The 24,336-nt window shown below is 38.2% G+C and overlaps 1 protein-coding gene across 1 annotated transcript in view; it reads left to right on the plus strand.

Annotated features, from left to right (window-relative positions):
* Positions 1-24,336, plus strand: part of LOC126483828 (fatty acid synthase-like) — a 394,620-nt gene that overhangs the window by 71,181 nt on the left and 299,103 nt on the right. The window contains exon 7 of the mRNA XM_050107027.1: positions 22,286-22,516. Within this exon, the coding sequence (XP_049962984.1) occupies positions 22,286-22,516 (231 nt within the window). The remainder of the gene's footprint in view (positions 1-22,285; positions 22,517-24,336) is intronic.

The following is a 24,336-nucleotide window of genomic DNA, read 5'->3' on the forward strand; positions in this document are numbered from 1 at the left end:
TGCCCAAAGCTGTTCAGTATAACTCTCAAACATTCTTGAGAAGATATATCTTGAAGTTCTCTGAGTAAGTCATTAAAATTAAAATGAGTTTTGGATGGGCTGCATAGCTCTGTGATACAATGCTCACTTGCAAAAGAGGTCCCCTGGTTTCCATTTCTGGCTGACGCAATTTTTTTTAAAAAAGGTGCACATTCTATGAACGTTTCTGTGAAGTGTCAAATTAAAAAATATCTGTCGCACTCAAGGTTGGTAATTGCTGGCCCAAGTTCTTACCCACCTCTAGCCCTGCTAACTACAATAATCATAATAATAAAGCAATTATCAATTTTTGCAAACTACTGACTTTGCATCCATTTGCATAATTAATGCATACTAGTATGAGAGAGTGCAGGTAGAATAAACATATTTTGTTATTTCTGCACATCTTTGTGTTCATCGTAATTGTTGTTTGGCTGTTCATTTAGATGGTAGATTCTCCACCCCATGAGACGTAGTTGGGTGGTTTCTTGGAGGTATGTACATCGAAATAATAGTATGTACAGATTATTTTCATTACATCATGTGTTTAGTGAACACCCATCTTGTTTCAACACCAGGAAACACACACGGAGCTTTACAACATTTTCAGTTTACAGACTACATGTTCTAACTCCATAAAGCAACCATGATAGACAGATGTACTCCATCACTGCCTGACAGAGAGACTCCAACTATGTTGACTATTATGGAAATATACAAAGATGTATATGAGTTCTGTTCAAAAAATTCGGGAATGTTCATAATTTTGCACCATTGATGTGTTGGGACAAAGTGTGGTCAGCATCCCTGCACACACCTGTGTTTTATGTGTAATTGTCAGAAGTTTCATTGTTGTATGTCTGTTAGTTATTATTCAGTATTTTATTGAGTAGAATGTTGTGTCACAGAGTTTGTAGATTTCGAGTTGGCAGAGTTAGAGGAGCAACATGTATTTAAATTGTGTGAGAAACTCAAGAAAACCTTTACAGAGACACACCAAATGATGCAGGAAGCCTACAGTGATGAGTGACTAAGCCATACTCAGTGTTACAAATGGTTCACACGGTTTAAAATGATCAGACGGAGGTTAAAGATGACGCTCATTCAGGACACCCTGTGGCATCTACCAATGAGGGCCATGTCAGGAATATCAATGAAATTGAGTGTGTCAATTGGAAGCTGACTGTCTGAGAGATTGCAGAAGAATGTAACATTTCAGTTGGATCGTGTCATGAAATCTTGTCACAGCAGCTTGGAATGCACACTGTTGTCACCAAGTTCATCCCACAGTTCATGAGCCAAGACCAGAAAGACCTTCGCCTTTCAACCTGTGAAGAGTTTCAGGATTGCGCAAATGACAAGATGTTCCATAAGAGCTCATCAGGTCAGGTCAAATGTCAAACCATGCTGATAGTTTTGCTTGACTTTGAAGGATTAGTTCATCATTCATTCATCATCTGTGCCACAGGGACAAATTGTTAATCAATAGTACTTTGGGACGTGTTGTGATGCCTGCAAGAAGATGTGAGAAAGAAACAGCCTGAAAGGTGGTGAGACAATTCATGGCTGTTACATCACAATAATGCATCCACACTCTCATCCCTATTGGTGCATGACTATTGCACAAGAAATGAAGTTGCCTCATCCTTTTTTCTTTCAGAAGTTGAAAACCCCGTTGACAGGATGAAGGTTTGCAGTGAGAGATAAGATAAAAGAAAATTCAGCAAAAGAAAAGTCACAGACAGTGCTTCGCGCAATCCACCAAGATGCATACCAAGACTGCTTTCAAAAGTGGAAACGGCTTTGGGGGCAGTGTATCAATTGTAGACAAGATTATTTGGAGAAGATCATTCACAATAAGTAAAAGGTAAAAAATATTTTGTGGAAAGAATTTTGGAATATTTTGAGCAGACCTTGTACATGAGGGCTGTTCAAAAAGTACCCCACTTCTATGTACAACATCAGTCTTTAGTCACATACAATTATTTGACACTAGTCACCTTCAAAGCATTCCCCCATTAGTAGCCTGCACACAACTACCAACACTGCTGCCACCACTAGAAGAATCACTGGAAAGCCTCTTTTGGTATGGCATGCAGATGATCTGTTGAATTCTGTATAATGTCATTCTGAAATCTAGTGTCCTTCAGAGTCTGTTTCTGTTTAGACAAAAGCCAGAAGCCACTCAGTGCTAGATCATGGGAACAGGGAGGTTGACAAAATACAGCCATGTTGTGTTCAGGCAAAAAACTCTGAATTAATTTAGAGCAATGAGCAGGTGTGTTATCATGGTGGAGGTGACACCTGCTCGCTGCCTGTGAGTCTGGCCATGTGCATCTCACTGCTTCATGAAGTCACTGCAGAATCTCTTGGTAGTACTTCTTCTTGACATTGGTACCTTTTGGGGCATGCTCATAGTGGACCATGTCATTTTAGTAAAAAAAGATGGTCAGCATGACTTTCACATTGATGCCAACCTGCCTCGCTTTTTGGGTCTTGGGAATGATGAATGCATCCATTGCAGTGCATGGAACTTTGTTTGGGGGCTGTACTCATACACCCAGGACTCATCACCAGTGATCACTGTGTTAAGAAAGGTGGGATTACTGTTCACAGTATCCAGTGTGTTCTATATGATCTTCGAACAAAGTTGTTTCTGCTCAGTTGTTAGCAACTTTGGCACAAACTTTTCTGGGATCTCCCTGATGTTCAAATGTTTTGTTAAAATGCAATGAATGGATTCAGTTCTAATTTTAACCTCATCTGCAAGTTTTCTGATCATAATTTGCCTATCCTGCCCAGAAGGATCCTTACATTTTGTGCAGGAACAGCTTAATTCTGATTGGCTGTTGATCTAAATGACCAATCAGAACGTTCCTTCCTGATCATTCTCACAGCAAATCTTGCCATACCCAGTCACTAATTTGATAGTAATTAACATTGTGCAAAATATTCTTCAAATTGATAAATAAACTTATTCTGCCTCTAACTTCCATTCTGGCTGCTTTTATACAAAAGCATGCTTACACAGGCATACGTCACGTGAATTGTGGTTGCAACATAACTTTCCCATGGTTCATTTGTACAAGGTTTTACATAAAATGAAATATTAAACTTTAATATATGAGTGGTCTTTTGCTAGAATGAACTAAGTGACATTTAGTTAGTTTTGAGAAATAAAGGACTGAAGTTATGAATTTACAGCAACTTATTTATTCAAAAATAAACTTTTACAAGCATTTTGAGCCTTGTAGCACATTGTTTAATTACAGTTTGAAACTTAAAACTACAGAGAAAAAATCTAAAATATGAGGTTTGTCCGGAAAATACATATAAAAGTTGAATAATAACGTTATTTTACAAATATTCAGGTATTACAATATGGTCTCCTTCAAAGTACTCACCCTGAGATGCAATACACTCCTGCCAACGCCATTTCCACTGTTGATAACATTGCTGAAAGTCTTCGGTTGTGATGTTGTTCAGTTGCCGTGTTGTTTCTGCCTTGATGGCTTTCACATCTTCCAAGTGCCACCCCTGAAGCACCATTTTGCATTTTTGGGAACATGAAGAAGTCACATGGGGCTAAATTGGGTGAATAAGGTGGGTGGTCTGTCACGGTGATTGAGCTTCGGACCAAAAACTTGTGCACAGCGAGTGACGTGTGAGTGGGCGCATTGTTGTGATGAAGGATCCACCTGCCCCCTTTTGCCAACTCCGGTCGAAATCGGGCCACACGAGCTCTGAGATGTGTCAGAACTTCAAAGTAAAAATTTCTGTTCACTCTCTGGCCAGAAGGGACAAATTCCTTGTGAACAATGCCCCTAGAATCAAAGAAAACAATCAACATTGTCTTCACATTGGACCTTGATTTTTGTGACTTTTTTGTTCTCGGTTCTCCTGCTAGTTTTCATTCCTTGCTTTGAGATTTGAGCTCCACATCGAATTCGTAAAACCAGGACTCGTCTCCAATGATGACTCGGTTGAGAAAGTCCTCTCGTTCCTCTGCTTCCAACCAATCCTCACAGCACTCAACCCTCGTTGCTTTCTGTTCTGGCGTCAAGAGCTTCGGTACGATTTTCGTACACAATTTCTTCATTTCATGTTTTTGTGTCAGGATTTCGTGAATGATTGTTTCGGGGACTCACAGCTCATGAGCAATCATTCTGACTGTCAATCTACAGTCTTTAAGAACACAAGCCCAAATTCGTTCAACATTTGCATCGGAACTCGATGTTGACGGGCGTCCTGGGCGAGGGTCATCGTTCACTTCTTCTCGGCCATCCCGGAACCTTTTTAACCACTTGTTCATGGTTGGTTCCTTCAGAGAATTGTCTCCGTAAACCTGTTTCAAACACTCAAAAATCTCACAGCCATTCTTGCCTAGCTTTGCAAGAAACTTGATGTTGACGCACTGTTCCTCAATCAGAGAGAGCTCCATGCCGATGGCAGGTGAAAAAGGGTAACTGTCAACAAGCTGCCGCATACTCCCACCTTCACGCAGAGTGCTCTGACTCGAAATGAGCATTGATGGGATTGATTACAGCAGTAGTTCCACCTGGCAGTGACTGCAACTTGTAACATAAAGACATTATTCAACTTTTATACGTATTTTCCGGACAAACCTCATATACATGTACGTCTGGTTATTTTGTTGTCACATCACATTAATGCACTTCAGTACAAAATATAAAGTAAAGTTTTCTTGTTTTTGTATTATATCATATATAGATCTATTTGGCAACTGAAACACACAGATATAATTTCAGCATTTACGTAATACAGCATTATTAAGCGATTTTTGGAATTAGGAGAGAACATTGGAATATACTTAAGGTGATGATTATGCTTCCCCATTACTCATCTTCTTCATTACTGTCACTGCTCATTTCTGATACTTCAGTCATTTTGAGACCCTTATAGAATTCATGGTATGTTGGGGGTACATACATTGGAAGGCTCTGAATCTCTTTCAGTTTCTCAGGGCGTAGAGTGCGCCGTAATGGATACAGTGTAGGTAGCATAATTTGACTGAGAGAACAGTGGCGAGCTTTTAATCATTTATTTAAATTCACTGAAGAGTATTCTTCCATGTCATTGTGGCTGTATTTGTACTCCATTATCCCTGGCTTCTCTTTTGAAAATCTTATTTCCTTAACCCTAAGCCACTCAACCTTTTCTCCAGAAAGATTTACTTTTCTGTTAGTCACTGCTTTTTCGAGTAGCATAGTACTTTTGAAGTCACTACAATCCATTTTTAAAACTTCAAATTTACCTTTCTTCACTCTGGCATTCTCAATATATAATACAATAAAGCTGTTCGGGGGCAAATATTTCTGGATAATGCTGTAGTTTCATCTCTATATCCCCAAAATCACTGTCATTCGGAAGATACGAGTGACCAGGTTCAGCAAATTTGTGCGTAATTTCGTCAATGTTAGTTTTGTCACTCTGAACCAAATACATCCAAATTGTCATAATTTTAAAATTCCTGTTTTGCCCCCCACATGAATCTGAGCATACTATCATGCTTGGACCAATGTCATGAGATTTGACATACTTCAATACACAGGAGCCTACCTCTTGAGCTCCCCATGAAGCAGTACTTTCATTCCAGCAATGCATTACTGCCTTTCCACTTTTAAAGTCATGAATTCCAAGATTAAAGCAGGATAGTTGACATTTATAGTATGCAACACCTGTTGTCAATTTTGGCAGCAGTAATGCTTTCTGCAAATCAAATGAAAAAACTGTAAGATTATCTGCTGTCTTGGAGTTCTCCATATCCCTTTTCAGACAATCTCTTGCAGCTCCAACCTTCCTGTGGTACAATTCCTACTCCTTTCTTAATCTTTGTAGCTTCTCAGTGTCTGCCTCACCAGCTCTAAGTGTCTCCTCTGCTATAATTAGCGTGTTTAGCCTTTCACATGTTTGACATGTATCCTTTTGAGGAGGCTTGAAACTGAGATTGAAGTCTCGTCTAAATACTTTTTCGTACACTGATTGGCTGGGAGGTTTAACATTGGGATCTTCTTCTTTCAGCTTATCAATGAATAATCTGTACATCAAACTAAGATTAAGTCTACTGTCCAAGTACTTTTTTGATGAATCTCTTCTGCAGTAGTGACTCGATGTACTGGGAAAACTATTAATATGATTATGGATGTGAATAATAACTGAGTCAGCACTTTTATTATGAGGTACATGTTTTCTACGCTGGTCACATAAAGAGCTTGTCTTTGCTTTGGCTGTGGCTCAATGCACTCTGCTGCCAGAAATCTGTTGTTTCTTTAGATAAGTTTCTTTGCATGCCTTCACATCATTTCCATCCACACTAGGAATATAAAAGTTCCTAGAAAACTTCTTCTTGTCAGTTTTAGAACGCTTCCTTTTAATGGGAACATTTTTAACTGAACCAAATATTATTGATGTCTGCACATCCCATGACCCACTTCCATAAAATGTGTCAAAAAACTTTCTTCTCTCCTCAAAATTTATTTTTTGCCACCATTTTTGTCTACATGAACAATTAAAATCAACAAATGTCTTTCCTGGGACAGTCTCCCCTTTTACTGTTAATGTAAGTTTCCCCACTATATCGCTTCTTCTTCCTTAGGGTTTTCTTCCATTGCTCCCTGTTTCCTTTTTTTTCTTTTATTGCCAGAACTTTCATGTTCATCTGAAAAACAAATCAGATCTTAGATCTACAAATTCATTTTCAAAACTGATTTATTAAGAATGCCAATCATGAGACCAAGTTACGATATTCCATTTCATTACTTTGTAGCTGACGAATATGCGAAATACAATTCTTTCAGGAACTCTTCTGCCAGAGTGAACCATCTCCACATTAAATCGTATTTCCTGCCCTAAATAAAGAGGTATTTCTTTCCACGGGGTCAGTTTTTCTCTCCCCTCATTATTTAGGGCAGCACTGGCCAAAATATCGACATACACTCACTATCGATTGTGCAGTGACCTTAGATTTACTACTTGTGGTCATGATTTGTTCTGGCATATGAGGTAAACAACATAACCTCCAATTAATGAGTTTATTCTATAAACTAAAGTATCACTAGTTATTAAAATCCACTTACCATTTGATGATTGAGAGGCACCAACATTAGGTTCATATCCATCAGAAGAACTAGAACTAAGCGACTCATCTTCACAATTATCATCATTTTCTGCCATTGTGCAGGAACTTGTGCTTGAGCTATATAACGTGGTAGCCATCTTGTGATGCCGCATGGTTCACTTTGGAATAAGAGAATTAATAGTACCAACCCTCTGCCAAAGAAATCCCTTGCTACAGCAACAAAATGAGGTGAGTTGCCAGATAGTTCGTTTTGTCATAAGACAAAATGAAACCCTATCATCTTAAAATGGTGAAGAACTCAAATTTTTTTTTTTAAATGTCACTTTGTTCATTCTGGCATAAGACCACTCATATGTCCCACATACGCTCTCTCAGTCATTCTCATGCACTCACACAACATAATAAAATCAAATAATAAATTTGACTGATTTTTGTATTATATAATCCAAAGTGACTAAAGTTTTAAAACGGAAATTCTAATTAATTGATTTTTATGCACTGACAATTTTGTAATGGCTTCAAATGATAATGAAAGTCAATTTGCTAGTGTTCCTAACTTGGTTTTAAAAAAATTGCATAGGTTTTAGGACTTTTAGGTAATTCTCTTTATCTCTGGAACTATAATAAATAAAAATCCAAAATTTGGACGGCATCATTCCATTAATAACAAAAGGCTGTGTACCAAATGTGAACTAACTCGGATAATAACTAATATGGATTATTTAGATTCATAGAGGGTATGAATCTTCGTATCAACTGAATGTTATGCTATGCAGTTCACACGGCAGGCAGTGCCAGCTGTGCTGTGAGCCGAGGGAACAAAAACGTAGCCATCCTGCAGCCACCGTACTAGAAAGCTGCCTGCCTTACTGCAATGAATGTTATCTCATAAGAACTTGCTGCGTTACAAGATGTCCAAGCTGACACAAGGCAGGCTCCCCCGCAGTCAGTGACCTTATGTAGTGACAGCTGTGAATAGCATTTCAGGCACACAGATGCCCTGCGCTGAAGCCAGGACCCTTGAAGTGTGATGGAATACTGGATGAAGACACCATAGCTGAGCCCACCACTGTATGGCTTTGGCTCATAACCCAAAACTGTCAGGTCTAGTAGCGGCTTGCAGACCAGCAGCTTGCTGATGCTAGGTGAAGTGGAAGCTTTTTCATCCCACATTTGACTGCACAGCGTTGGCTATTGTCAGAAGCCCCAGAACCAGTCTTAATACAAATGCAAGTGCTGCTAAGAGCTGACCATGTGTATTATAGTTGCTGTGGCCATCAATGTTGTGACAGGAGTTTGCCTCAGTCATGCAGGTAACTCAGGAAGCACAGTGTTGAGTCATAGCTTGCGGAAACTTAGCCCACCACTATGGTACTCTATGGCATTGCAGCATGCTGTTCCAGCAGTATTCTAGCACACAACAGAAGTATTTCATAGACAGCTTGCTTGTATGAAGTCTGGTCTGTGCTTGTTGCCACAACAGGCAAGAAGAAATAAACTCTCTGAGGTTTCCCATGACATTGTTATCTGTCAGAGACAACTAAGGACTTGGTAGATCAGGTGAGCAGAATGGAGAGCACCATGAAAAAAGATATAAAAATATGATTAATAATAGTAAAATAAGAATAATGGAGTGCAGTTAAGTTATGTCAGGTGATGCAAGGTGAATGAGATTTATAAATCAGACACTCAAAGTAATGAATGAGTTTTGCTATTTAGAGAGTAAACGAATTGATAGTGCAGAAGTAAAGGTATTATAAAATGTAGACTGGCAATACCGAGAAACATTTTTTTTTTGTTTTGAAAATGAGAAACTTGTTCATATTGAATTTTGGATGGAACACTTACTGAATCCATTAACAATGTTTTTCTTGTGTAATGGATTGGTAGATGTAGTGAGAATTTACAACTATTTAAACTATAATAGAAGGAAACATTCCACGTGGGAAAAATTATATATAAAAACAAAGATGAGGTGACTTACCGAATGAAAGCGCTGGCCGGTCGATAGACACACAAACAAACACAAACATACACACTAAATTCAAGCTTTCGCAACACACTGTTGCCTCATCAGGAAAGAGGGAAGGAGAGGGGAAGATGAAAGGAAGTGGGTTTTAAGGGAGAGGGTAAGGAGTCATTCCAATCCCGGGAGCGGAAAGACTTACCTTTGGGGGAAAAAAGGACAGGTATACACTCGCACACACGCACATATCCATCCACACATACAGACACAAGCAGACATATTTCCTTTCCGGAGGTGGGAAACCAGGAGATTGGATAGTTTTTTGAGGTGGAGGGTGGCATGCTGTTCTAATTTACGGTTGGCCTGTAGGAGGATGCTCTGAACAGTCGGTGTGGATGTGGGAGAGGAAAGATTAAGGACTTTTATTAAGGATAGGAGTTGACGGGTGTGTTCATTGGCTGAGTTGATGTGTAGGTGAAGGATTAGGTGGGTGAGGGCAATGGATTGTTCAGTTTGGAACTGGTATAGGGACTGATGGAAGGAAGGGTTGCAGCCAGAGATGGGAACTTTAAGTGTGAGGCCTTTGGGGGTGATGCCAAATGTCAGACAAGCCTGAGAAAATAGAATATGGGAGTGTAATCTGGCTAGGGCGAAGGCATGTTTGCGGAGGGAATGTAAATAAAACTTAATGGGGTCGTTGTGGGGGTGTTGTGAGGGTGACATGGTATTAGAAGCTAGAAAGTGTAACATGAGGTGAAGTGAAAATGAAAGTAAAAATTTATGGGGAGAGATAAAGGTGAACCGGAAAGTAACTGGAGATCTGGAATGAAAAAAGGCAAAAAGGTGTTGGTTACAGCTGGGCTATGTTGGACTTGGGTTGGTAGACAGCGATGTGCATAAAGGTTAGGTGGTTTTGTTGCCGCCAAAACACGTTAAAGGACGGAGAAATCTGGGAAAATTTCGAAAAAACTGCGTGTAGTATATTAAAAGGAGTGGTATTATGGTGGCAGATTATGAAAATGAGGCTAACAATTGTCTGACGAAGAAATAATGGCGTTAAAACCTGTGGGAAGCGGCTAAATATGATCAGTGATGTGGGAAAAACGGAAATGGAAATAAAGCGAAAGTTATTAGAACTGGCCGAAATGGTTGTTTAAAAGGTGAAAGGAGCTGTTTGTGAACTAGAAACGGTGGATATTATAGCGGCGGTAGTGCTGAAAGTGGCAAAAAAATTTTTTTGGTTATGGTTTGGAAGTGGGTAACGTATTATTGAGTATATATATAGGCGGGATAAAATAGTATAGCAGATTACGGTAAAAAGGAGAAGGTGAATACAAAGTGAAACTACTGGCAAGAACAGAAAGAGTCTGTATGTGTGGATGGATATGTGCGTGTGTGCGAGTGTATACCTGTCCTTTTTTCCCCCAAAGGTAAGTCTTTCCGCTCCCGGGATTGGAATGACTCCTTACCCTCTCCCTTAAAACCCACTTCCTTTCGTCTTCCCCTCTCCTTCCCTCTTTCCTGATGAGGCAACAGTGTGTTGCGAAAGCTTGAATTTAGTGTGTATGTTTGTGTTTGTTTGTGTGTCTATCGACCGGCCAGCGCTTTCGTTCGGTAAGTCACCTCATCTTTGTTTTTATATACAACTATTTAAACTGATTTATACAATGAGCTGAATTACGATTTTTAATTCATTATTCTTGTAACCCTTTTCTGTTATCTGATTGTGACCACATTTTGATCACTTGACTGCTAAAAAATTATGACATAACTTTTTTCATGAGTGTAGTTAGGAATACTTTGTAACTATGAGGCACTTCCTGTACATCCTGGTGAAAGTACTCTAAAGCCATAATATGTTGACAACATACTTCTCATGTGCTTTTTCCATTTCAATTGGCAATCCACATGCAGCCGTAAAAAATTTGTGTTCGTTATTTTATCTGTATAATAATCATCTACATTTAAGGTGAAAGTGTTAATTAATTTCTTCAAACCAGAATTTATACTGTTTCTTTCCTTTTTGTTCAAAATTAGTTTATTGCCTCTTGATCAAGGGTAAGCATCACTGTGGATTTCATTTGCTTTTTGTACGAGGAGTTCTGTTGTGTTATCAGGAATTATATTGATGCTGTCATTCGCAAAAGAGAACTTTTTCCCCTTTATATAACATTGTCTGGAACAGTAAGGATCCTACTATGTTACCTGTAGGAACTGCTGCATTAATGTATTTTGGAGCTTACAAATAAAATTTCACTTCATCTGAGACTGTATTGTCTCTATTGTATGCATCCTGTTTTCCATGCATGATGGAATCATTAATTTGCTACTCCTCTTGTTATTAATCATTCTACAGTGTGTCTTGAAAGACGCCCAGGAGGGGTTGATGGGTCATGTGGCATGGCCATCAGCTGCTGCCACCGCATCCGCTGGCTGCCGCAGTACCAGACTTGTGTGTGTGTGTGTGTGTGTGTGTGTGTGTGTGTGTGTGTGTGTGTGTGTGTGTGTGTGTGTGCATGCGCGTGCGCACGCATTTCCCCTGAGTTAATCACAAACAATATCACCATTCGTTTAACTTAAGTTTACCTTTTTTACAGTAGGTGCTGAAAATGATGTCCCTCTATGCTAAGAGGAGTGTGACACCTCGTGAACACATTAACAAAGGCTCAATGAACTTCGGTTGCCAAAATCTGGGAAATGACTAGCTGAATCCTATCTTCCACCTCTTCTAGCATGTTGGAATTAGTTGCATACACTTTATCTTTTAACATTCTTCAAGGATAAAAATCACACAGATTTAGTTCTGGAAAAGGAGGAGGCCAGTCAATCATCTTATCATCAAAAACACTTCATACTGCTGTCATAGAAGCATTGGTGATGTGTGGTCTTGCATTGTCCTGCATGAAATAACCACATATCTTTTCGTTAGGTGTTAGTTCTTGAAAAAAAGGACACCGTATATTGTTCACATACTTCTTGGAATGTATTGCTTCATGGAGATTGGTGTTATTGTTTAGTGGAAAAAGATGGGCCAATAATTCGTCTTGTACTAATTGCCCACCAAACTCCTGTTTTCACATCATGCAGAGGTTGTTGATATTATTCATAAGGATTTTTGGAAATCCAATGTCGATTGCTCTGAGAATTTATGTACTCTAACTAATGGAGCCATGCTTCATCAGGAAAAAAAGTATCTCAGAATTAACATCCCCATTGTGCACAGACTGTAACAGCCAGTTGCAACAATGATGTCAAGCAACAGAATCTGAGCAGAATGAGATTTTCACTCTGCAGTGGAGTGTGCACTGATATGAAACTTCCTGGCAGATTAAAACTGTGAGCCGGACCGAGGCTTGAACTCGGGACCTTTGCCTTTCGCGGGCAAGTGCTCTACCAGTTTGGAAGGTAGGAGACAAGGTACTGGCAGAAGTAAAGCTGTGAGGACGGGGTGTGAGTCGTGCTTGGGTAGCTCAGTTGGTAGAGCATTTGCCCGCGAAAGGCAAAGGTCCTGAGTTCAAGCCTCGGTCTGGCTCACAGTTTTAATCCGACAGGAAATTTCAACAGAATCTGAGTTCCTCAGCTGATGTACTACAATTATTTTGTATGGTTTCAGTTTCAGTTTGTGCACAATTCTATGAGCACATGTTGAAGTCCCAAATGGTGATGAGATACTCCGGACTTCTTTCCAAGGCCTCCCCTATCTTGTCTGATTTATTTTTGGTTAAAACACTAGGTGCTCTAGGCCTTCATTTATGTAACGAAGATCCAGTCTCTTGAAATTTCTTCACTAATCTACATATCACCGAATCATTGGGAACATGAACACTATGAAATTCTTGTATGAATTCAAGCTGACATTTCACATACAATTCTGTTTATGCATAGTTCGACACAAGATTTGATCCTTAGTGTATACCGTACCAAATAGAATCTCGACAGGAAACTCAAAACAAAACACCCAAATGCTCAGGCACACAGTACAGAAGACATGCGCATGTTATTTCTGTGACATATGGGCAGAGAAAGCCACAGATTCAGTGCAGTTGTGATAGTGATATCTAGTAATGACATTTAGCAACAATATTTGAAGCGATTTAACTTGACAAAAAAAACTTAAAAGAAAATACTGTACACTGTGTCCCACAGTGTAGCGAGCATATCTAGACATATCAGGGGTCCCACATCACACCAACTGCACATGCCCCACACCATTACAACAGAGCCTCCACCAGCTTGAACAGTCCCCTGCTGACAAGCAGGGCTAAGGATTGTCTCCATACCCGTACACGTCCATCCTCTCGATACAATTTGAAATAACACTCGTCTGCCCAGGCAACATGTTTCCAGTCATCAAGAGTCTAATGTCAGTGTTGACGGGCCCAGGTGAGATGTAAGGCTTTGTGTCATGCAGTCATCAGGGGTACATGAGCTGGCCTTTGGCTCCAAAAGCCCATACTGATGATGTTTTGTTGAATGTTTTGCACGCTGACACTTGTTGATGGCCCAGAATTGAAATCTACAGCAGTTTGCAGAAGGGTTGCACTGCTGTAACACTGAACAATTCTCTTCAGTCATTGTTGGTCCTGTTCTTGCAGGATCTTTTTCGAGCTGCAGAAATGTTGGAGATTTGATGTTTTACCAGATTCCTGATATTCATGGTACACTCGTGAAATAGTCATATGGGAAAATCTTCGCTTCGTCCCTACTTCAGAGATTTTGTGTTCCATTGCTCACGTGCTGAATATAACACCACATTCAAACTAACTTAAATCTCAATAATCTGCCTTTGTAGCAGCAGTGACTGATCTCACAACTGTGCTAGACACTTGTTATCTTATGTAAGAGTTTCTGACCACAGTGCCATATTCTGCCCGTTTACATATCTCTGTATTTCAATACGCATGCCTACCCCAGTTTCTTTGGCACTTCATTGTATATATTTCTTAGAGTGGTGGCAACAGAGAAAGATGCTTATAATTTTCTATGTCTTCTGTATTACCTATAAAAATGGATAGTCTAAGATGGAACAACAACCATATTATGTAAAGGATAGATTGATACTTGTCATGTAGAGGAGACGTTGAGTCATAGCAAGCCACAAATAAAAGACTGCTACACTTTTAAGCATTTGACCAAAGGCCTTATTTGAAAGCAGACAACACACACACATTCACATAAGCTTGCCTCAGACAAACATGACCATCATCTCTGACTGCTATGTGAGTTGTGCTTGTGTGAATGTGTATGTGTATTTTCTACTTCAGAAGAAGGCCTTTTGGCTGAAAGCTGAAATGTGCAGCACCTACCTGTGATTCATCGTGTCCTCTACATGGTGGGTAGCTATCTATCTTTCCATGATATTGTTGTTTCCTATTTTTAAGAGAGGTATAACTTTTGCTCACTTTAGATCTTTTGGTAAGTTACCTAAGTTGAAGTTAATTTATAGTTGCCAAATTTTAATTTTTTTAAACATTTGTGGTGTTCTCATGAATTCAAGCTCTATGATAGGTAACATTATCATAGTACTTTCTTTTTTCCCCCACAGAAATTACATCTGTTTCTGGGAATTTTTGTCATAACTTTCCTTGCGATGTATTCATTCAGATAATTTGCAATTTTGTGTATCATTTATTGACCAATTCGTGCCCTTTAGCTGTAAATTAATGTGCAAACAATCTAAGAGGACTCATATTCTATCCTGAATCATTAATATAGATTAAGAATGGCACAAGGCCTTCCTTGGGGAACCTGAGATATCACTTTGGTTTCACTAGAAGATTTTTCTGTCTATGATCTGTGACCTTTCTGGCAGGAAATCATGATTCCATTCGCTTAACTGAGATGATAATTCATAGGCATGCAGTTTGATAGAATCTATGTGGCAGATTAACATCTATTAGTTTGATACACTGGCCAGTCTGTGTGTGATTTCTACTTAATTTTATGAACTTGTCTTGGAAATCAATATTGTTTCTTGTCTGCACCTCAGAAATGCAAAATGCAAACTATTAAAATAGCAATGCACACAGACAAAATTGACAAGATTTGCATTCAAACAATGCCAATGAATTTTCTCCCTTATAATTTCTGTCAGTTCTCATGATAATAAAAGCACCCACTTGAAATGCAACAGGCATTTCAATATTTAATGTTTTGCAATGCACCATGTGGGAGGTGTGACTCAGGGCTACAAAATAAAATAATTTCTCCTCTAAATAGTAGTGCCTGCAATGCAGTTTGAATTATCAGGATACTTTTTTGGCACACTAATCACAAATAAATGTAAATGGCACACCATTGTTAGATTGTAACAATTTGTTACACCACTCAGACTGTGGCATAACACATACAGAACTGACATGACAGAACTAAACCAGAAGTGCGCTAGCACTGATCTAACCCTTTCTGCCATGGTTTTAGTCATGTGCCTTATGTTAACTAACAAGAATGAAAATTAAGTACATACATTGTTGATTACCTGCTTCTTATGAATTAAAATTAAAGTTTCACAAATCTGAAGAGTTTAGTGATGAATTAAGCTTACTTCTGATTTGAATTTACATGTAGAGTAACATTTTTATAAGCATTATCTCCCACAAATGCTCAGATCCAATTGAGCAAACAGTTCATTACATGAAAACATTAATTAATTTTAAATTCTGCTGAATTAAAAGTTACTAGTGTGTTTTTACAATATTATGTTAAATATAAGTATTGGTTCTCTGCCTAAACTTGCCACAGTGGTAACACCAGTTCCCTTCAGGTCACCAAAGTTAAGCACTGTTGGCCATGGCTAGCATTTGGATAGGTGACCGTTGGGATCTGCCAAGTGCTGTTGGCAAGTTGGGTCCACTCAGCCCTTGTGAGGCCAACTGAGGAGCTACTTGACAGAAGAGGAGTGGTTCCATTCATGAAAACTGGCAATGGCCAAGAGAACACTGTGCTGACATGTCTCTCCATACCTGCGTCCAGTGACACCTACCGGCTAAAGATGACCTGGTCGTCGGTCAACACCCTTGGGACTTGCAAGACCTGTTCAGATGGGGTTTTTGCCTAAAAAATCAAGAAATCAAAATGTTTCTGTCTGTTTACATTCATATTATGGTGGCAACCTGTAACAAATAATGTATATTGAACTTACAATGGAAATCAGCAATCTGTCCTGCAGAGGGTTTGTTTTGTACAGATACGTTGATATATAAAATGGATAGCTGACTGCAATGAATTTACATGATGACCAATGTTCCTACCATAATGTACTGTTGACATGGTATCAATAAATCGTGAATACATTGTCCCATTCTGCTATTTTACACACTCTCATAATTAAAATAACACAACTGCCAAATCATGGCATGAAGTTTCTGGTATTACCAGACCTGGTCACAATAGGTCAAACTCTTAAGGAAAAGAGACAGTACACTAGTAAACTGATAAAAAAGTTGTGTTTTAGCTTGCTCTGCATTTAGAAGTGTCTCTCATTAGTCTGATATTTATACAGGGGATAATATTTTGGGACAATATTCATAATTTTAGTAAGGGCTTTATAATTTATCACTATTAATGTTCAGTTTCACTGAACTGTAAAATAAATGCTTGTATAAAACTGACAAAACAAGATATGAAAATAATTTTCATGTACGGTACATTTTACATATCTTTCCAGGGTAAAAAAAGTGGAATTTTTTTTATCATCATGAAATTTTTAAAATAAGATTTTGAAATGAAAGTATTCGCTGTTTCTTTAATTATTTGAGATATTAATTTGCAGCTGTTTGAATGTAACTAGAATTCAGATAATGCTCTTAACAAAAGTGAAAACCGTGTATCTTTAATGACAAATTTGTGACCATTGACTTGCTAGTCTAAAGGTTGTGTGTTTCCTATGGAATATTCAGACAGATGAATCCTATGCACCACTGAAGGCAGCCAATGTGGAATGGTGAGCAATAGGGAAAGAAATCAAGTGTTGTCTGCTGTGTGTCATCTGTAGCATCAAATTCAGGCTTGACTTTCTCGTGGACAACAGCATTAATCTGACAGTGACAAATTCTCTCCTGCTCTCCTTGTTTCTGGGGCTTTGTTCAGAAAATGCTAAGGAATTGCATTCTTGGTTCCAAACAGAATGCACAAATGATGAGAGGCAAAAGTCAGTAGAAAGTCATACATCTGCAAATAGACTGATGTGCAAAGCGTACAAAAACTTCCAGTGTCATGCTTTTGTAAAAGATCTTGCTGAGAACTCAAGAAAATTCTGGTACTATGTAAAATCGCTGTGCAGGTTGAAGGCTTCTGTCCAGTCACTCACTAACCAGTCTGGTGTGGTAACAGAAGATAGCTAAAGGAAAGCTGAAATATTAAATTTTGTGCTTAAGAAATAATTCCTATAGTAGAATCATACAAACATACCATTATTTCACTGTCACATAGATTCCCACCTGGAGAACATAGTAACAGGCATTCCTGGCACTGAATAACAACTGAAAGTGTTGAAAACAAGTAAGTTGCCAGATCTCGATGGAATCCAAGTTCAATTTAACAGACAGTACATTATATCAATGGCCTCTTACTTAGTTTTCCTTTATTTTGCATCTCTCACCCAGTGCAAAATCCCATACACCTGGAAAAATGTGCATGAAGGGACAGATCCACAAAATTACAGACCAGTAATCTTAACATTGGTTTGCTGCAGAATTGTAGTACACATTCTAAGTTATAATATAATAAATTTCCTTGAGACAGAGAACCTTCTGCTCACAGATCATCATGGATTTAGAAAGCATTGCTTATGCGAAACTCAGCTTGCCCTTTTCTCAAATGACATCCTGCCAGCCATGGATGAAGGGCAACAGTCAGATTCCATACTTTAGATTTCTGGAAAATGTTTGACTTGGTGCCCCATTGCAGACAGTTAACAAGGGTCTGAGATTATGGATTAGGTTCCAAGATATGTGAGTGATTCAAACACTTCGTAAGTAATAATACCACATATATTGTTCTCAAAAGTGAGTGTTCATGGGAGACAAGGCTATTGTCTGGTGTGTCCCAGAGAAGTGTGACAGGATCAATCTTATTCTCTGGGTACACAAATGATATGATGGATAAAATGAGCAGCAGTCTGTGGTTGTTTTCTGATGATGCTGTGGTGTACAGCAGGGGTGACAACACATCAGTTGCTGTCTACTGGTAGACTGTTTATTTGGTAGATCACATGAATACTGAGAGCATAAAAGGAAAATCATTGAACAAAAATGATGTGTTTTTCATAGTGTTGAATATGTGTGCTCGTTAAACTCAATATAAAATTTGAAATTTTCCCGGCGAATCAACTGTTCAAAAAGATTTTGGGCTTGCAGCAAGTTGTCATAAACTTCATTGCACAATATTTTGTCTGGACAACTGCCAGCCATCTTCAGGTGAGCCGAACAAGGACTGATGAAGACATTCTACGCTCCGTCTTATATAGTGCGCTGATAGTACTGCTGTGCATGCATTGCAGTTGTGGAGACAGAACGGCCACACCACCCAGCGACAGCGCCCTTGCTGGTGGAACTGCAGCAATACTCAGCTGCCGTCAGTATTGTCACTGGCCGCAGCTATCGAAGTTTTCTGGTGTCTTCGTCTCGAGCAAATTTCGGAGGTGATGGGATTCCATGTGTTATTCACTTGGTAACCACTGTAATGGTTCATTAGATTTCCCGCATTGCATATTTCAATGCATTCTTTGTTAATGGAGTCCCAAAAAGTTGTTGCTGTGGCCATAATCTAAGTTTTGTCGTACTACATTGAATGTCCATTAGAAATACAATGTTCCGCAACTGCAGACTTACTGGGTTGCAGTAGGCGAGTGCAACATTGATGTTCTGTGCAATGCTCTTCCACACAGTATTTTCACCAAATAGCATGTCAATGTGGTATTTTTACAAAATACCGTGTCAATGTGGTATGGCCTATATAGGACAGACAACATGTACAGTGGAAGAGTGTTGTACAGAACATCTATGTTGCACTCGCCTACTGCAACCCAGTAAGTCTGCAGTTGTGGAACATTGTATTTCTAACGGACATTCAATGGAGTACGACAAAACTTTGATTTTGGCCACAGCAACAACTTTTTGGGACTCCATTATCAAAGAATCCATTGAAATACGTATTGTGGGAAATCTAATGAACCATGACAGTGGTTACCAATTGAATAATACACGAAATCCTGTCATCTCCAAAATTTGCTCAAGACAAAGATACCAGAAAACTTTGATAGCTGCGGCCAGCGACAATACTGACGGCAGCTGAGTATTGTAGTTCCACCAGCGAGTGCGCTGTCTCTGGGCGATGTGGCCCTTCTGTCTCCGCGACTGCAATGCATGCGCGGCAGTACTATCTGCACACTATATAAGACAGAGCGGAGAACGTCTTTGTCAGTCCTCATTTGGCTCACCTGAAGATTCCTGGCAGTTGTTCAGCCAAAATATCGTGCAGTGAAGTTTACGACGACCAGCTGCAAGTCTGAAATCTTTTTGAACCATTAATCTGAACTTCTAAACACATTTGTCACATTATTTCAATCAACTGCCACCTGCACACTACTTGTTGCTGCATTATTTCGTTTATCTTCACACATTAATAGTTTGGTATGTGTCAGGAGAATTCAGTGAGTTTGATGTCGTTATGATGCACTACCAATGTCTCTGGTGTAATGTGCATAGAATGAATGCAGGCTGTAGATAGTTTGTGGGAGCTGTCAGCATTGAGTACACATACATGTTGACAGAATTTGCAAGAACATCATCACAGTTTGTCATGCCAAAGTTGAATGTTATCTCAAAATTTGTGTTTGGCCATCAGGGCTATTTTATAAATAAGATCTTCAAATGAGATCTTGCATCAAGAAAATGATATGTAGTGCAATGACTTCATGCATCTTAATTAGTAATGTATTGAAGAAAGGTAAAATTTATCATTTTCATTCTGAATGGGAACATAAATTTTTCATAACAGAAAGAAATGACACATGCATTTTTTTACTACTACAGGCTATTATTACACTTATGAAAAAGACAAACATTGAGAGATACTTTCATGCCAGGTTTCCTCTATACTTTGAAATGAGAGAAAAAAAAATCAATAAAGTTAAAAATAAGTTAAGTTTTTAGCGACATTTGTTCACAAAACCATTAGAGAAAAGTGTTGCTGCTACACTTCCTTCTGATTGTGTTTTGAATGTATTGGTGAAGAGGAGGAATCCCCTTGGAGACGGTGAATTCATAAATGAAGCATTTTGAGAGATAACTGATGAGTTGTTTCAGAATTTCATAAACAGGCCATAAATAGTGTCTGCCTTTGAATCTTTGCAACTTTCATTGAGAATTATGACAAGAAGAGTTGAAACAATGTCTAATGATGATTTTTCTCAATTGGAAACAGGCTTGGATGAGTGTCATTATTTTTCAATGCAATTCGGTAAGCCCAGTGATGTAACTGACTCTGTACTCGTGCCAGATTTTGTAAGGATGATTTAAAAAAAAAAAAAAAAAAAGCGGTATTGTCAAAGAAGAACTTCTGAAAGTAATGTCTTTGACAGAGCATACAAGAGGGGTAGATATATTTTTTGCTGTGATGCAATGTATCCTATCTAAATAATACTTGTCCACAAGCTTGTAATGTTACCAGAGATGGAGCTCCACCTTAAGAGGTTCTAAAAATGGTTTTCTTACTCAGTGCCAAGGAGATGAAAGTTTTCCATAGTTTCTCGTGTATCACAGCATTTTACACCAGCAGTCTGTGTGTGAAAAGTTTTTAAATTTGAAGGAAACTATGAAAACTGTTGTGAAGATAGTCAATAAAATTGGGTCTCACTTTCTTAAAAAGAAGACTTTTTGGAAGTTAAACAAAAGGTCAATAAAAAAGTGATGGTCTTAACTATATGATTAACTTAACCAGGGGTTTAGTGGGAAGGCAGTGTGCAGTGATTTATCTTGAGTAATGTAGTGGATGAGGAAACAAATCCCTAAAGCATGTTTACAGTTATTAACACTGAGTCTGGCTCTTGGAAAATGTACACAGAAAGATTTATATGAAGTTAATGCATAAATGGATGAAAAACTGCTATAATTTTAAATGAGAATTATTTTCTAGGATATAGATCTTCCAGCTTACTATGTTTTCAAGAGTTGTACAGTTACATGAAGCAAATAAGCATGTATGTACATTGCCAGAAAACAACTAGTACACCCTTTAGAGGTTTCCAATTCACTCAAGATTTATTGTTGCAATCAATAGTGCATGTGGAGTACATGAAATGATTACATTTACAGATCAGTAGCACAGGCGGTTCTGAGGTACCATGTATTGACTCATGCTGGAACACTCATATCGGTACATGACCTAGCCTCCACGGGTGACAATGCACATACTGACTCTGGCATCCAGTTAATGGAGAACACTATCCTGGAATACATTATTCCATGTCTGCTAGACCTGTTCACGTAGTCCTGTAAGAGTTGTTGATTGACGAGTCACACAAGTCACTTCTCATTCCCTAATGTTCCACATATGATCTATTGGAGACAAGATTGGAGATCGTGCTGGCCAGGGAAGGATGTGGGAGGGGCATGGGGAGAGTTTTTCCAGTGACAAGGACATTGACGTAGAGGTTCTTGAATGACTCTGCCACCAATGAGTGAACTTCTATCATTGAACAGTTGGTAGAAATGTCTGATCATTGTGTACAGAGATATGGTAACTATGCTGAAAAATAGTGTCATGTATCTGCATAACTTTCAAGTGCAGTAAAGGATTCCATTGAAGTTACTTTTTGTAACTTACTTTTTGAAGTTGAGTCATATCTGTGAGGAAATATTTTTGTTTCTGTGAGTAAGATTCATTATAGTGAATTTCCATTGTCATTTAATAATACTGACATTAACTTTTTTCGTAGCACTGTTACAATATTGTGGCATAAATATGAAAAATACTTATGATTACCATCTTTCTTTATTGACATTGAATGGAAGACCTGTTATGTTGTTTCTCTTTCCCATACTACTATGTTTGGAAACAGCATTGCATATAAAATGGAAACCAAGGGCTATCACCAGTTTATTGAAATTAATTGCTTTACTCTCTTTATGCCCACTTGCTTCTCAATTAGAATAATGAAGAATTTTTGTTTTATGTTATATTTTAAACAATGTTTTTTGCAGGGAAATGATCGAGAGGAGCTCAATGCAGTGGATGAAGTTCTCCTTAAAGATAGAAAGAATCCTCTACTTCTGGGGTCTGTGAAGTCAAACATTGGACACACTGAAGCATCTTCATCACTTTGTTCAATCGTAAAACTTGTTATAGCAATGAAAACAAAATGTATTCCTCCAAATCTCCATTACAATAAGCCCATATCTGGTGTTCCTGCTCTTACAAATGGCAAATTACAGGTGAGTTTCTCTGTTCTTAATACCATTATGGAATCCCTGTCAGATGCTATATGAATTTGCAGCTGAGTTTGCCTCCCTTATAACTACAACATACTGCTGATCACCTGAACAGAAACCTGGCTCTGTGACTGAAAGAAGTCACAGGTGACACCCATCTGTAAAAACAGGTAACAGTACCATCCATAATTGAATTCTGTTGTATAGTCTTAAAATATATTCTCAGCTCAAACATAATGAGACATATGGTTACAATATCTGTGTTTATCATTGTCGTCACAGTAAAGTATCCTTCACACATGTCTGAATGCCTGAGACAACAGATACTGTCAATGATGATTACAGACACTGTATAATCATGGACATTGTAACTATTAACAATGTCTCCATGCTTCAATGGGATGAAATGATAATGTAATATTTGGCTCCCTGTGCACGAATCAAATTACATGCGAGTGTAAGAGTTGTGACTACATGACATATGGAAGTTTGGATTGGTCCTGGAGGCGTGCTCAGATAGCCAAAGTGCTTAAGGCAACCTCTTATGGTAAGTAGGAAATCCGGGTTCAAGCCCCAGTCCAGCAAAACAGTTGACATTGTGAATTGTGGTTTATTTGTCTCATAAATTACATAAACTGAATCATTTAATTCAGGTACAGGAGACACATCAAATTGTAAAATAAACAGTAAAATTTCACTGTAAACAAAAAACAGCTATGTTAAAAAAAACAATATCATAATGATTATATAATTTTGTTATATGTACATAAAATAAAATCTAACACTTAATTACCCCTTGCTCAAATTATCATTTTTTTTTTTTTTTTTTTTTTTTTTTTTTTTAAAAAGCTTCAAATTAAATATGCTTTGGCCATTAAACTTGTTGAATATTGTCATCCCCATATACTGCAGAATCCGTGTATATAATTTCAACTGGTCTGTGGGTTTATTTTTATTTTTTGTTTTATATATATGGTTAAAATGATTCTCCTAACTTAATTTTTGTCTGCTGTGTAGGACAATTGTAATTTCATAACTGCATATGGAGGGAATAATTAGGGTTTGTAGTTTCTGAAATAATGGGTGGCAAGACTCTGCTATGCAGTACACATATATTGGATAATTTTCTTTTGCAGTTTCAGTATTCGAGATACACTACTTGAACTTGCAGAAAATTACCCATGTCTAACAAAAGATTCAAAATAACTATGATAAGCTTTTTTGTTTACTTAAGGCAGTGGAATTTGCTCTTATTTGCATTACTAATGCAAAACTGGTTAGTTTATTTGATAGGAAGTCAATATGTCTATTCTTGTCGATACTTAGTCCCAGGAGTTTGACCACGTCAACTTCTTTCATAGGTTGATTGTTATGTTGTATTTTAAATTCCACACATTCTGAATATTTGGTTTTGAAATGTACCGTAAGGAGTTTTTCAATGTTCAGATTCAACCCATTTAACTGGAGCCAGTTTTCTAAAGTATCCAGTGTGCTTATCATGGAACTCGGAATTTTTTCTGCATCATCCTCTTGTATTAGAACAGAAATATCATCTGACAGAACTAATGGGGAATTTATGTGTATGGGTAAGTTATTTATGTAGAATAGGAACAGAATTGGCCCCAAAATGGAGCCATGAGGCACACCTTGTTATAATGTACTCCACTTAGAATAATTATTCACTGCATTGAAGTGATACATTTGGTTACCCTTTGTTTTCTGTTGTGTAAGTATGATGTTAGCTAATTTAGAGCATTGTTCATAATCCCGTATTTGTCAGCTTTGCAGACAAGCAAGTCATGTTTCACGGAGTCAAATGCTTT

The sequence above is a fragment of the Schistocerca serialis genome, chromosome 6 (assembly GCF_023864345.2).
Source record: "Schistocerca serialis cubense isolate TAMUIC-IGC-003099 chromosome 6, iqSchSeri2.2, whole genome shotgun sequence".
Lineage (NCBI taxonomy): Eukaryota > Metazoa > Arthropoda > Insecta > Orthoptera > Acrididae > Schistocerca > Schistocerca serialis.